Raw genomic sequence first — 13,487 nt, 5'->3', positions numbered from 1 at the left:
CTGTGACATCACTGATAAACTCAAGCACCAAGAAAGAACGTACTACCAAAGAACAAACAGAACTACGATTTGGCTCAGGAAAGGAGGGGTGTTCTGCTCTCAGAAATTATTGCCTTAGTATTAGGAATACAGTGTCAGGGGAATTAGAAAGGTCAGTTTTGGCACCAGGTGACGTCACGCTTCATGATGGCTCCATGATAAGTGTATAGACCATTCAGCCAATAAAAATGACATGTGACAAACCAATGAGAAGTGAGTAACTATGAGGTACCCTAGGCTACTGAAATAATGTATATAAGTGACATGCTGGATGGCATAAGAGGAAGTAGGAGGAGAGAAGAGAGAGGAGTCAGACCCAAAAGAACATCAGATTGCTATTTCGTATGTATGTTATCCTTATAGCCAATATGCTGTACATTGCTATTTTATGTGAATTGCCTTATGCTTATTGCCAATAAACCTATCTTATTGTAACTGTTACTATCACGAGGTCTTTATTATGGGCTGATAATAAGATATCGCAGCATCTTATCAAAACAAACAGAAAGCCTTCTATCTTTCCTCCAAAGCCCTATCCTACAAGATTCTAGATCCCCAAACCACACACGAGAGAGGCCACCAACTTGACATAGTGGCCTTCATGTCCCAACAACCTACCCCACCAGAAATTCACATCACAAACGGAAGTTGGTCCTGATCCCTCTGGTCAGACCATTACATATACACCTTCAAAATAAACAGGCTACGGGGCAAACCGAAACAAAATAACTAAAGCTTAACCTACGAAGCACGTCAAAAGATCAACCCCCCCCAATTCTGGAACAAAGCAGACACCATGTTCTAAGATAGTACTAATTCCAAAAGCGGAAAGGCGGGAGAGGGGAGTTATGATAGAGACGTTTAAATACCTATGTAATACAAATGTGCATGAGTTGAGCCTCTTTCATTTGAAAGGAAACTCTGCAATGAGAGGGCATAGAATGAAGTTAAGAGGTGATAGGCTCCAAAGTAATCTGAGGCAATACTTTTACAGAAAGGGTGGTAGATGTGTGGAACAGTCTCCCAGAAGAGGTGGTGAAAACACAGACTGTGTCTGAATTCAAAAGGGCCTGGGATAGGCATGTGGGATCTCTCAGAGAGAAAGAGATAATGGTTACTGCAGATGGGCAGACTAGAAGGGCCATTTGGCCTTTATCTGTCGTCTTGTTTCTATGTTTCTACCCATAGGCGCACACTGTCATGCCCTGCCAACATGATAAAACAATTACAAACAGTGCAAAATACAGCCCTCAGACTGATATACTCGTTGAAAAAATACAATCACATTACCACTGCCTTTCAAGACTCACACTAGCTCCCTGTACAAGCACGCATACTCTACAAACTCTATTGCATGCTATTCAAAGCCCTGAATGGTGATAGACCAACCTATCTAAACAATTGCCTAACCAGAAACAACACATTCAGACCAAGGAGAACACAGGCACCCTTCATTCACCCCCCAATCAAAGGCATATAACATAAGAAAACATATGATGGTCTACTAGCCACCCAAGCGGCGAAACTAGACCACCACATCTCCAACCTGCTGATCACAATGGCCAACTACAAAATCTTCAGAAGAGAATTAAAAACCAAGTTATTGAGGAAATGTCAAGTCAAACTAACTTTCTCAATATATCCCAGGACCCTAATGCTTCTTCTAATTATTTGTAATCTCACTGGGTATGCCCAGACCAATTCTTTTGTAATCCGCCTAGAAGTCCCAGCATTGGCAACTGAAGGCATACTACTGACTTCTGAAAGTAAGCAGTATGAGGAGGGGAGTGGCTCGGGCACTGTATTTATTTGGTTAGTGTGGCCACGGCATCCCTGCCAACAAATATATGTCTAGCGCACATGCGGGGTGGGGATGGGGGAGAGGAGGTGGTCGAAATGTGATGCCCCCCCCAAAAAAAAAATTGGAGGGCTGGCTATGAACCTGGGTTGTAGGTGACAAAATATGTAAGCTGAAATAGGTGATGCTCCTTTCAGTTAATCTAGAATGGAGGGGGAGGGGACTGAGAGATCATCTATAGCTAAAGAGCTATAAACGTCTGCCTGTGGGCCACAAGGAAATAAACTCGTGAGAGAGACTCAATAATGTTTGGTTTGTAGAACTGGTTTTGATCATGTTATGAATTAAAGACTGCCTATCAAGACACATTTCATTAACCATAAGTATAATAAAGGAAGAAACTCAGCTATGGTGCAAGTTGTTTAATATTTGTGAGGTGCTGGATTTTTCCTAGGTAGACAGCCCTGTTCAGAAAGTATCCTTTTCAGAGTTAAGAGTAAAAACAGGTGCTCTCAGGATTTTGTTTGGATCAAGGGTCAAAAAACCAGCATGTGTACCCTTCATTTTCAAATGGACATGTACGGATTCACCCCATCATCAACAACAAGTGCACACTATTCATGCATGTGCTTGTAGCTAATTTTTAAAGGGAACAGTTGGGTTTTTTAAAAAAACTTTTGAACAATAGCTACAACGTGTGTGTCTGCAAAAGTATACAAGAACATTGCAATACTGCAGGAATTAAAATTTGTTCCTTTGAATTTAATGCATTTTCTAAGACACTTTCAATACCTGGTGCTAGTACAGAATTTGCAGATGCTTGGTCCAGACAGCCAACTCATCCCTGAGTATCCCAAATGCCTTCCACTTAAAAAAATCTAATCAGCAGCGATTAACGCTGACTGCTGTTGTCTAAATTAGACTTGGATATTACTACTGCTACTAATCATTTATATAGCGCTACTAGATATAGCGCTACTAGATATACGCAGTGTCGTACATCAAAGCATAGAAGAGACAGTCCCTGCTCAAAAGAGCTTACAATCTAGTCAAGATAGACAAACTGAACAAGAAGGTGCATCAGTGCACCTTATTACAATATCAATATTCAATGCTGGGCCATAACTGGTTACTGGCATTGAATTTCTGGTGAGCAGCAAGATCCAGAAGTACATTACATTACATTACATTACGGATTTCTATTCCGCCTATACCTTGCAGTTCAAGGCGGATTACAAAAGATTTGACTGGACATTTCCAGAGATGATCACATTACAGAGGATTTTACTGGACATTTTCCAGTGAGGATACAAATTTTTTTTTTTTTTCTTGGGGATCTTATGGGTTGGATAGAAAACTGACAGTGCCTAGCAGTGTGATATTAGCAAATGGAACACAGTTAGAGTAGGCAAGATTACAATCTTTTTATGGTCTGTTTATATGAAGGGTGATTAGGTGTGATACTTGGGGGAGGATTGTCTGGTGGTAGATGAGTTCAGTCGAGGTAGGTGAATTTTCTGGAGGTAGGTGAACTTAGCTGGAGGTAGGTGAAGTGGTTTAAGGTTTTTGGATGAATTTTTTAAAAAGTACACTTCCCCCTCCACATTCACAGTGATAGGGGAATAACAAGTCAGTGAATACAGAAAAACCACAATAACATTTTGTATGTTATTCGTGGATTTCTGTTACAAAACCCTGGATAATAAAATAAAACCACAAATAACTGACCTGTTTCTTTGAAGAAAGATCAGCAATTTCTTCTGTACAATGCTGGAAGCTGTGATTTTCTCTGTACAACGCTGCTCCCAGCAATTTTCTCTGTGCAACGCTGCTCCCAACGATTTTCTGTGATGTAATTTTGGGGGCGGATCCTGCAAACCAAAAACCGTGAATAACCGAAACCACGATTGGTGAAACCGCGAATGCGGAGGGGGAAGTGTATAGCTAGTATTTAGTTCAGTGCCACATAGTTAACCAGGCAGTTAGGGCTGCTATTTAAGTGGTCCTACCTGCCTGATTAGCTATGTGGGCTCTGACACTGAATACTGCTGGTATCCTGTTTTCCCGAAAATAAGACCTATCCCAAAAATAAGCCCTAGCATGATTTTTAAAGATGCTCCTAATATAAGCCCTAACCCAAAAATAAGCCCTAGTTAAGATCGACCCCCAAAGCCCTCCCACTCCTCGAATGTCCACAACTTGTCAATTCAGCAAACCTTTAGGAGGCCTCGGAGCGGAGATATGTCAGCCTCACAGTGGAAGGGTTCTGCTGCACAAGGGGATGGGTGATAGGGGAGGAATGATGCTGCATGGGGGGGGAAGGAAAGAGGAAGGATTGGGGTAGAGGAGAGAAGAGGGAGAGATAGATGATTGTTATACATGAAAAAAATAAGACATCCCCCTAAATAAGCCCTAGTGCGTTGCTTGGAACCAAAATTAATATAAGACTCTTGTCTTATTTTCAGGGAAACACGGTATTTATTTATTTATCACTTATAACCTAGGTGCTTTACATTCAAGTACTCAAAGCTTTTTTCCCTATCTGTCCCAGTGGGCTCACACTCTAGCTAATGTACCCAGGGCAATGGGGGATTAAGTGACTTGCCCCGGGTCACAAGGAACAGTATGGAATTTGAACACACAACCTCAGAGTGCTGAGGCTATAGCTCTAACCACTGTACCACACACTCCCCCTAACTCCCACATAACTTCTGTATAGTCAGTACCACAGCAGTCAAAAGACATATTCAGTGGTGCTGTAGGGCACCAGGCTTGAAGGAATTTTGATAAATCATGTCTGCACCCCTCAAACTCATGCAGCCAAAACACAACATATTTCACCATCTTCATGTGCTGCCGGCTGTGATATGTTAAAACTCATTATCCTACACTGCTTTTTCCCATCACATGGCTGTTTATAGAATTTCTTGGATTGTTGTAACTGGAAAAGTTAAATTTACCAATAACAACAACAAAACCCTCCCTCACTCCTGAATTATACAAGAACAGTGATGGTACAACATGACTGAAGAGCGGCTGAAATGCTGATGCTGCAGTATGTTTATGCTGAATTTAAATGTAACTTGACAAAACACTTCCTTCCATCCAATAATCCTACAAAAATACTTTTAGGAAATCCTGACCAACATAAATCAACTTGATCTGTTGATAAACTGTCCTTTTGCTTTGGCTAGATAATACAAATGATGCAGTATCCAACTGTGAACAATGGGCAGTAATGCAGTTTTCACTGCATAGTTGTATTGTTGTCTTGGCTGACTAATTACAGCCTGAGGAAAGTAGAACATGCTTTAAAAACTTGCAACAGCTAAAACAATTTGCTTTGCTGACGAGAACAGCCTATATCTGGCGAGCTAAGGAAATGCTTTGACTCTTATTATCTCATAATATGTGAGACCTGTAGCCATACCTATATTAAGAATATCCGAGTGGGACTCTTTTGAACAAGAGTCAAGGTTCACTTGTCACTTACTAAACGACAAGAGCAGCATGAGACCATCATATTCAGCAGTCTCTATCCATGAGGGGTTTTCCTGAAGGCTCCACAGAATGAGATTAGTGACTGGCATTACTTGTTCGTGGAGAGGGGAGATTCTTGGGTCTGAGATTCAACAGTGTCTTCAGGCAGGTACACTGTTAAAGTACATGCCCTAACTCCCCCCAGGGGTTCTGGCAGCTCCAAAATCTTCTGCCATGCATCCTGCTCTGGATCATAACACTGGACAATGTCCACCATGCAGCGACTGTTCCACGAGTATCCACCGACCACGTAGATCTTACCATCTAGTACTGTCACTCCCACATCGCTCTGGCCACGAAGCATCGGTGCTATGACCACCCACTGATCGGTGGCTGGGCAATAGTATTCACAGCTTAGCACATCACCATAGTCAGTTGCACTGTGGAAATTATTACCTCCAATAACATAGAGATAATCTCCAATGGTGCACATGCAATGAAGGCCACGTACTGTCACCATATCTGCTTTCTGGCACCAGCTGTCACCAACTGGGTCATAGCAAATCAGCTGGTTTTGGAAGGTGTCATGAGTGATTCCCCCTAAAAAAATACAGAGAGGGAAGAATTTTCAATAAGTACAGAAAGTGCTAACTAGAACTTTACTGGGAACTCAGTTGAACCCTGTATCTGGAAATTTCAAGTACTTATGAAACCTTCTTTCTTTTTTTTTTTTTAAATGAAGGAACTATAGAATCACAGTGCACCATGTCTTTGAACAAATCTGTTTATCTGAAACTGCCGACTTAGTGCTTGTCAATCCTCTCCTGGAGGTATACCCAGCCAGTTGGGTTTTCAGGATTACTACAATGAACATGCAAGGTATAAATTTGTATACAATGGAAGCAATGCCTGCAGATAATCCTGAAAAACTGGTAATCTTGAAAACCTGACTGGTTAAGGGTTCATTTTTAAAAGCACTTTGTGTATGTACCATAGAAACCTATGGTACTTTGTGTGTCTAAGTGCTTTGAAAATGAGTCTCTAACTATGCTTCAGGAGTGGGTTGAAAATAGAGAGTTGCGCAGGGACAGAAATCCCACCCGTCCCGTCAGGATCCTTTCCATCCCCACCCATCCCCGCAAGGAATTATCTCCATCCCTGCCCGTCCCCATAAAAAGCAGCAATTACTTCCGACAGGATCATCAATTCCACAGTTTCTTTTGTGTTTGCGCTTCTGTTTTCCTTGTGGAATCTCTTTGGTGGAACCCTTTTTTTGTTTTCTGTTCAGGTAATTAACTTATAAACCCCCTCTTTTACTAAGGCTGACATGTCCATTATATTATATGGATGAACCCTGCTTCCAAAGCCTTCCATCCCCGTGGGAGTCCCATGGGCCAGAGAGGGGTCCCCGTGGGAGTCCCACGGGGTAAGGGGGGATTCCCGCGGGATCCGCGATCCCCGTTTCCGTGCAGATCTTTAGTTGAGAAGCACTGCTCTTCCACACTGAAGCAGTATTTGGAAAACTAAATTCTCTCACAAACAATTCCTTATCATTTGGCTCAAGAGTTATCATAATCAATCTCAAAAGATGTGTCCAAGTCTGAGCATTACGGAATGGGGGTAATTGTTTTCCCTAAACTAGTGGTTCTCAAACTACTTCTGGGACTTGTATACCACCTTTTTATAGTTTTACAATCACAGTCAAAGCAGTTTACATATAGTTACTAGTCTGGTTTTCAGGAAAATCACAATGAATATGTACAAGATAGATTTGCATATATTGACATCTACGGTAGGCACCTTCTCTCGTATGCATTCTGCCTGATATTCAGCAGTATTTAGCTGGCCGGGAATCCTTCTGGTCAGCTAAATAGTGCTAAACTGGCTAACTACTGATATTTAGTGGGTGATAGCTGGCTATCACCCTCTGAATATCCCGGTCACCAGCTATGTCTATGATCTAAATAGCAGGTCTATCTTTGGCCACTAAGACTTAGATAGCCAGCTGATGACTATCAACTTGGTCAGCTATGTCTAAGGCCCTTGCACTTAAGCCAAAATTCAATGCCAATGGAGTGATATGGCCTCAGCATTGAATTTCTGGGTTCACCGCCAAGTGAGATAGCTAGGCTGCCTCCTGTGGTATGAATATCGGTTCTATTGTGTATATCAGTTTATCGCAAACTGTGTGCCACAGCAGGTCATGTAGGCGAGTCAGCCGTCGCCTCTCCTTCTTGCCAGCGCCTCTCCTCCTAGCAGGTGCCTCTCCTGCTCTCCATACCTCTCCACTGGAGTAGTCATTTTAGGGTTAACAAGCTCAGGGTCCCATCTGGAGGGCCTCCGCAGATGTCGACATGATGATGCCACACATGCGTCAACATCTGTGCATGTGAGAGACCCTCCAGCTGCAGCCCCTTTAGTGTGCCATGGCTTGGAAAAGTTTGCAATACACTGGTGTATATCCTGAAAGCCGTACTGGCTAGGAGGTACCTCAGAATTAGTGTAGAGTTCTGTTGTACCCTATTAGAAACAGCAAATCAAGGTGCATTCTCCCACCTTATTTGCATATATTTGGAATCTTAAAGAATTCAAACATCTTTAGACATAATTTAATATGTTACGTAGTCACCAAATCATATGCTTTTTGCTCCTAAAAACCATTCTTCCATGACTCACCTGTGATGTACATGTAATCACCATGAATGGTTCCAGAGTGTCCATAGTGAGGTTCACTCATAGGTGAGACAAATGTCCACTCGTTGCTGGCAGGATTGTAGCATTCCACTGAAGCTGTTGGACACACAGGCAACATGAGGTGAAACATTTCCATACAGTGAATAAGAACATGTAGTAGCCCATATACAATATGATGCAATATTTATCTATATGGCCTGTCGCCCTCCAATTCTACTACTGGGAAGTTATCACATGAGAATTTAGATGCCAGCATGTATGGTACTGGGCAGGTTATTTCTTTCTTGCAAACCAAAGCCAAACTTAAATACAGTTAAAAGGAACCTCAAGAGCCTGTAAGCATGACTAAAGAATTTCATCAAAGTTCTGATTTTTTTCAAAATTACTGAAACCAGTGCATTATAGTAGGAGTTATTTTGATCAATACAACATATTCTATATCAGTGGTTACCAACCCTGTCCTGGAGGACCACCAGGCCAATCGGGGTTTCAAGCTAGCCCTAATGAATATGCATGAGAGAGATTTGCATATAATGGAAGTAACAGCATGCAAATCTGCTCCATGCATATTCATTAGGGCTATCCTGAAAACTGACTGGCCTGGTGGTCCTCCAGGACAAGGTTGGGAACAACTGTTCTATATGATCAGTGTGAAGAACAATTATGGAAATATTCAAAAAGCAATTTAGAATATGAAACAAACTCTCAACTGTCCAAGTCTTCTCATCCCTTGATTCAAAACTTAGTGAAAGCCCTTTCTGCAGCAATCTTGTCCCCCCCCCCCCCCCAATACAAGCCATATTTGTGGAGTAATCTCAAAACTGTATAAGTCAACATTTTCCCATCTCAACCATAGTTCTTTGTAGTTCTTTTAACGTAATCTTAGGCATCATGGGGCACTTCCTCAGTAGTTTCCTTAGCCCACAGCTATTTGGAGGAAAGATTTGATTGAGACAGTCTCGGCAATGCCATCTGTTTCCACTTTACAACAGACCTGACAGTGCCTCAATAACAGTCAAACACTATAGCCTTCCCCATTCTGTTCTTTGGTAGCTCAGTATTCAGTAAGTATATGCCTCTGCTTCAAATTCATGCCATAAAGCAGAAACAGCTTGATTTTCATGCAGGAGTATTTGACTCGACTCAGCTACTGTAACTGGTGGATGCCACTGAACTTACTATTGGCAATGTTTGGAAATGGAACTGATTGGGTTTGCTATGACAAAGGATGTAAAGACTTACACAATCAAGACTTCATATCTTAATAATTACTTTTTGAAAGTATATGGGGTGAGGCAAAAAAAGTAAACATTTTTTGTCATTTTCTCAGCAACCACTTTGAATTGCAATGAAATATTTTACATACTTGGTCAATGAGGCACAGATACACATACACAGAAATACAAACATAGCTATATACATGTACAAAGACAAGCACAGATACACAAACACATAGAAACACAATTCACATAAGCAGAGGAGTTGGAAACTACGTATTTCATAAAGCATGCTTTGCATGTTTTCCTCATCATAAACCTCTTTTCTCTGCTGTCACATCTCTATCTTGCTGGGCTGCCTCTTAGACAATCAAAGACAGCCCAACCACTGGCTGACTAAGCATTTGCCTAGTGCAACACCATTTCAGAGGCAGCACTGATGTGGCAGTCAGCACGTCTACAGAAGACTCATGGGGCCTGTGCAGGATTTTGAGCATCTCTCTCAAGATCTGCCTTTTTCAGAGAGAAAGAGAGAGCATCCTTAACACAGAGATGCTCAAGAACCTATGATGACTGTAATGAGCCTTCTATAGCTGCAGTAACTACCATGTCACTGCCACCCTGCAGGGAAGAAGGAAGGAAGGGACGAGAGATGCTGGACACTTTATGGAGGAGGTAGGGAAGGGACGAAAGATGCTGGGCACTTTATGGAGAGGGAAGGGACGAGAGATGCTGGACATTTTATGGAGGGGGTAAGGAAAGGGAAGAGGACATGTTGAACGTGGAACGGGCTAAAAAGGTGAGGAAAGACCTTGAGAAGCACCTTGATTGGAGGGGACACAAGGCTCAAGCTTCCCCTTGGTTGTCATATATCTTTGGGCTGGTCCTGGGTGTATTTCATTGTCTTTGCTGTAAATTCTACTGTGAAACCTACTGAATGATCCATACAGCAATCATTACTGAATGAACTATGTCGCTTCCTACTGGTTGCTATGTATACTACTATCTAATGCAAAATGCATCCTTACAAATGTTGACAGTGACATATAACAACACAGGTCAACACATCATTTTCATCAGAGTTAATGTTGGGTGATTTTATAGTATTTTTCATGCTGATTTCAAATCTGTATTTAGTTCACTTGCACGTCACATTTTTGTAATGAGGCTTATTATATATAATTATAAACGTTAATTGGGCGATATATACTGCGTTTATGGGATAAATGTATAAGGAGGGTTAACGACAGTTGTCTTTGTTTTCTTTATGCTACAGACGGTGATTTATTTCAGTCTTTATCATGCCAAGACATTGTACAAATCATCCAGATAGTTTCTGTTACGTCTGTGGTTCATTTATGACGAAAGCACAACATTGCCCAATTACTGTAGATCTGAAGAAGGTATACAAACTGTACTTTGGCTGTCCACTGGGTGACCAGGATAAGTCTTGGGCTCCACATATCATCTGTACCAGTTGTTCCAACGGACTTCGTGACTGGCTCAATCAACGAAAGGCAGCAATGTCATTTGCAATTCCAATGATATGGAGGGAACCGCGAGACCATATTAAAGATTGCTACTTTTGCCTTGTGAACACAAGTGGATTCTCAGCTAAAACCAAGCACAAAATTATATATCCTACTCTGGATTCTCCTATTAGGCCTGTGATGACTCACCGCCTGTCCCTGTACCTCTACAAGATGGACTTGCTTCTGTGGAATATGATGAGGAATGTGATGATGATGCAGCAGCTGGTCGCAATAAAGAATTATCTGATTTTGATGATGTGAATGATGAAGATTTGGAATCATAGACCTTTACATAAGCTAAGCTCAATGATTTTATTCATGATCTAAGGCCTAGATTCACTAAACTCACCGATCCGATCCGTGGGCGATCCGTGGCCGAGTCTTCCAGGGCAACCGATTCACTATGAGTCCTCATGCAAATTAATGCGATTGGAGGCACGCCCCACAGCGACTCCATGGAACAGACGCATGTACAGACCATCTTCTTTGCCTGTAGATGCAGTCCGCACATGCGCTTGCTCTCCGCACAAGCAAGGTAAAAAAAAAAAAGGGGGGGGGGCTTTAATGGAAAAGAACACGCTTTAGCCAGAGCTATATGGAACAGAATACGCTTTTAACCCGCAGGTTAAAACCACAGGCTCGCACTGCAGGGAAGGGCAGCAGAGAGCAGGAGAGTCGGCAGGGACAGGGCGGCAGAGAGCAGGAGAGTCAGCAGGGACAGAGCGGCAGACAACAGGAGAGTCGGAAGAGCTTGCTTTCTTGTGCTTTTTCCACAAGGGAGATGTGTTTAAAATATTTTATTTTGTTGGTTTTATTTTTGTTTTGATACTGGAATTTCAGGGCTGCAGGGCTGGGATTTCGGGGAGGCAGAGAGCAGAACAGTCGACAAGAACGCAGCAGTCGCTTCTTTTTTGGATCGGCCAGCCCAATCGATGTTCCTTTTTCTGTTTATTGAATTGCTGCCTTCCTACTTATGCATGCCATTTCCCCTCATTTGCATGTGCGGATCGGATCGGGTGCAGATCGGGCAGAAGGTTATTGAATTGGGTTGGGAGTCGGAGAAGTCTTGCAAACTGGTCAGGACACGATCAGTGAGCTTAGTGAATCTAGCCCTAAATCTTTCAAAAGAAAAAGCAGAACTTCTTGCTTCAAGGCTTAAGCAAAAGCACTTGTTTGCAAAAGATGCTAATATAACTCATTACAGAAAAAGGAATCATAACTTAACAACATTCTTCACTGTAAATGGCTCATTGTGCTTTTGTCATGACATCAATGGGCTCTTTAACAATTTGTCACAAGTGCATTGTCCAGATGAATGGCGTCTCTTCATTGATTCTTCACAGAGAAGCTTGAAGGCAGTGTTACTGCACAACGGATATACCAATTGCCCATTCTGCTCATCTAAAGGAGTCTAATGAGAATATGAAGAATTTACTAGGAGCAATCAGTTATAAAACACACCAGTGGAACATCTGTGGTGATCTGAAGGTCATTGGCATGCTAATGGGAATGCAAGGAGGATTAACTAAATACTGTTGTTTCCTGTGCTTGTGGAATGGCAGATCTACAGCTGAAAATTATGTCAAGCGTGTCTGGCAGCTGAGGGATTTCTATAACCCAGGAACAAGAAGTGAAATTTATGCCATTTGTGGATTCTCATAAAATATTTCTTCCATCTCTTCATATCAAGCTGGGGTCAATGAAGAACCTGGTAAAGGCCATGGGTAAAGCAAACTCGCCAGGTTTTCAATATCTTAAGAAATTTCCAAAAATCAGCACTGCAAAACTGAAGGAAGGGATATTTATAGGCCCACAGGTCAAGTCCGTTATGCAGGATGAAGATTTTAAGCAATCACTCTCAGCAGCTGAGCTTGAAGTTTAGGAGGCATTCAAGTGGTTAGTGGAAAACTTTCTGGGCAACCATAAGTCTCCTTCATACAAGGAAGGAGTTCAGAATCTTCTTGACTCCTATCAGAAACTTGACTGTCGCATGTCATGAAAAATACACTTTTAGCACTCACATCTTGACTTTTTTCTGGAAAATCTTGGTATGGTGAGTGACGAGCAAGGAGAACGTTTTCACCAGGACATTCAGTTAATGGAGCGTTGCTACCAAGGTTTCTGGAATGAAAGTATGATGACTGACTACTGCTGGATGTTGTGCCGTGAAAATCCAGACACACAAAAAGAAATCAGAGTCTATGCATTTTTGAAGAAATGTTGGTTGCTAAGTGACACAGTCCAGTATAATTATGCTATGCCGTGTGCTTATTTGTCTTTGGACCGAAGATACTGCAACATTTCTTCAAGTTGATGCTGCAATTCTTAAAACCCTATATGCTAAAACGCTATAAACTAACACTAATCATAACTTTAAAAGTTTACGTGACTGAAAAAAACCTAATAACATCTAAAATCAGCATGAAAAACTGATTTAGAAAAATGTGCTGTGTTGTCAGATGAGTCAGAAAAATTATTTTTGCTGCCTTGTACTATAACTTACACTTTGATTCATTTTATTACTCTTTCCAAACCAACAGAACATTTAGAACACTTCTTTCATACTGCTTCTCCCCCCTCTTACTTCCAGGTCAGAGCTAAAACTGATGTAGACATACACCCGAATATGCAAAGGTGTTGGAAAAAATTCCATGTGTCAAGCTCCTTGTCTTTATAAGCATTTTGCTTATGTATTCTGTAATGTTGTTTAAAAAGTATAAATAAAAC

The 13,487-nt window shown here is 41.7% G+C and overlaps 1 protein-coding gene and 1 long non-coding RNA gene across 8 annotated transcripts in view; one reads left to right on the top strand and one right to left on the bottom strand.

Moving 5' to 3' along the window:
- Positions 1 to 11,614, top strand: part of LOC117358940 — a 46,818-nt gene extending 35,204 nt beyond the window's left edge. Inside the window, exon 4 of the long non-coding RNA XR_004539128.1 lies at positions 10,505 to 11,614. This is a non-coding gene — a long non-coding RNA (uncharacterized LOC117358940). The remainder of the gene's footprint in view (positions 1 to 10,504) is intronic.
- The window catches only part of LOC117358937 (kelch-like protein 9), a 78,963-nt gene continuing 69,898 nt past the window's right edge, over positions 4,423 to 13,487 (bottom strand). For all 7 annotated transcript variants that reach the window (XM_033940882.1, XM_033940876.1, XM_033940880.1 and 4 more), the window contains 2 exons: positions 7,994 to 8,107; positions 4,423 to 5,917 (listed from right to left, as the gene is read on the bottom strand). In XM_033940882.1, the coding sequence (XP_033796773.1) occupies positions 5,427 to 5,917; positions 7,994 to 8,107 (605 nt within the window). In that variant the 3' untranslated portion in view covers positions 4,423 to 5,426. The remainder of the gene's footprint in view (positions 5,918 to 7,993; positions 8,108 to 13,487) is intronic.

The sequence above is a fragment of the Geotrypetes seraphini genome, chromosome 4, assembly GCF_902459505.1.
Source record: "Geotrypetes seraphini chromosome 4, aGeoSer1.1, whole genome shotgun sequence".
NCBI lineage: Eukaryota > Metazoa > Chordata > Amphibia > Gymnophiona > Dermophiidae > Geotrypetes > Geotrypetes seraphini.
This window is presented reverse-complemented; position numbering and strand designations above follow the sequence as displayed.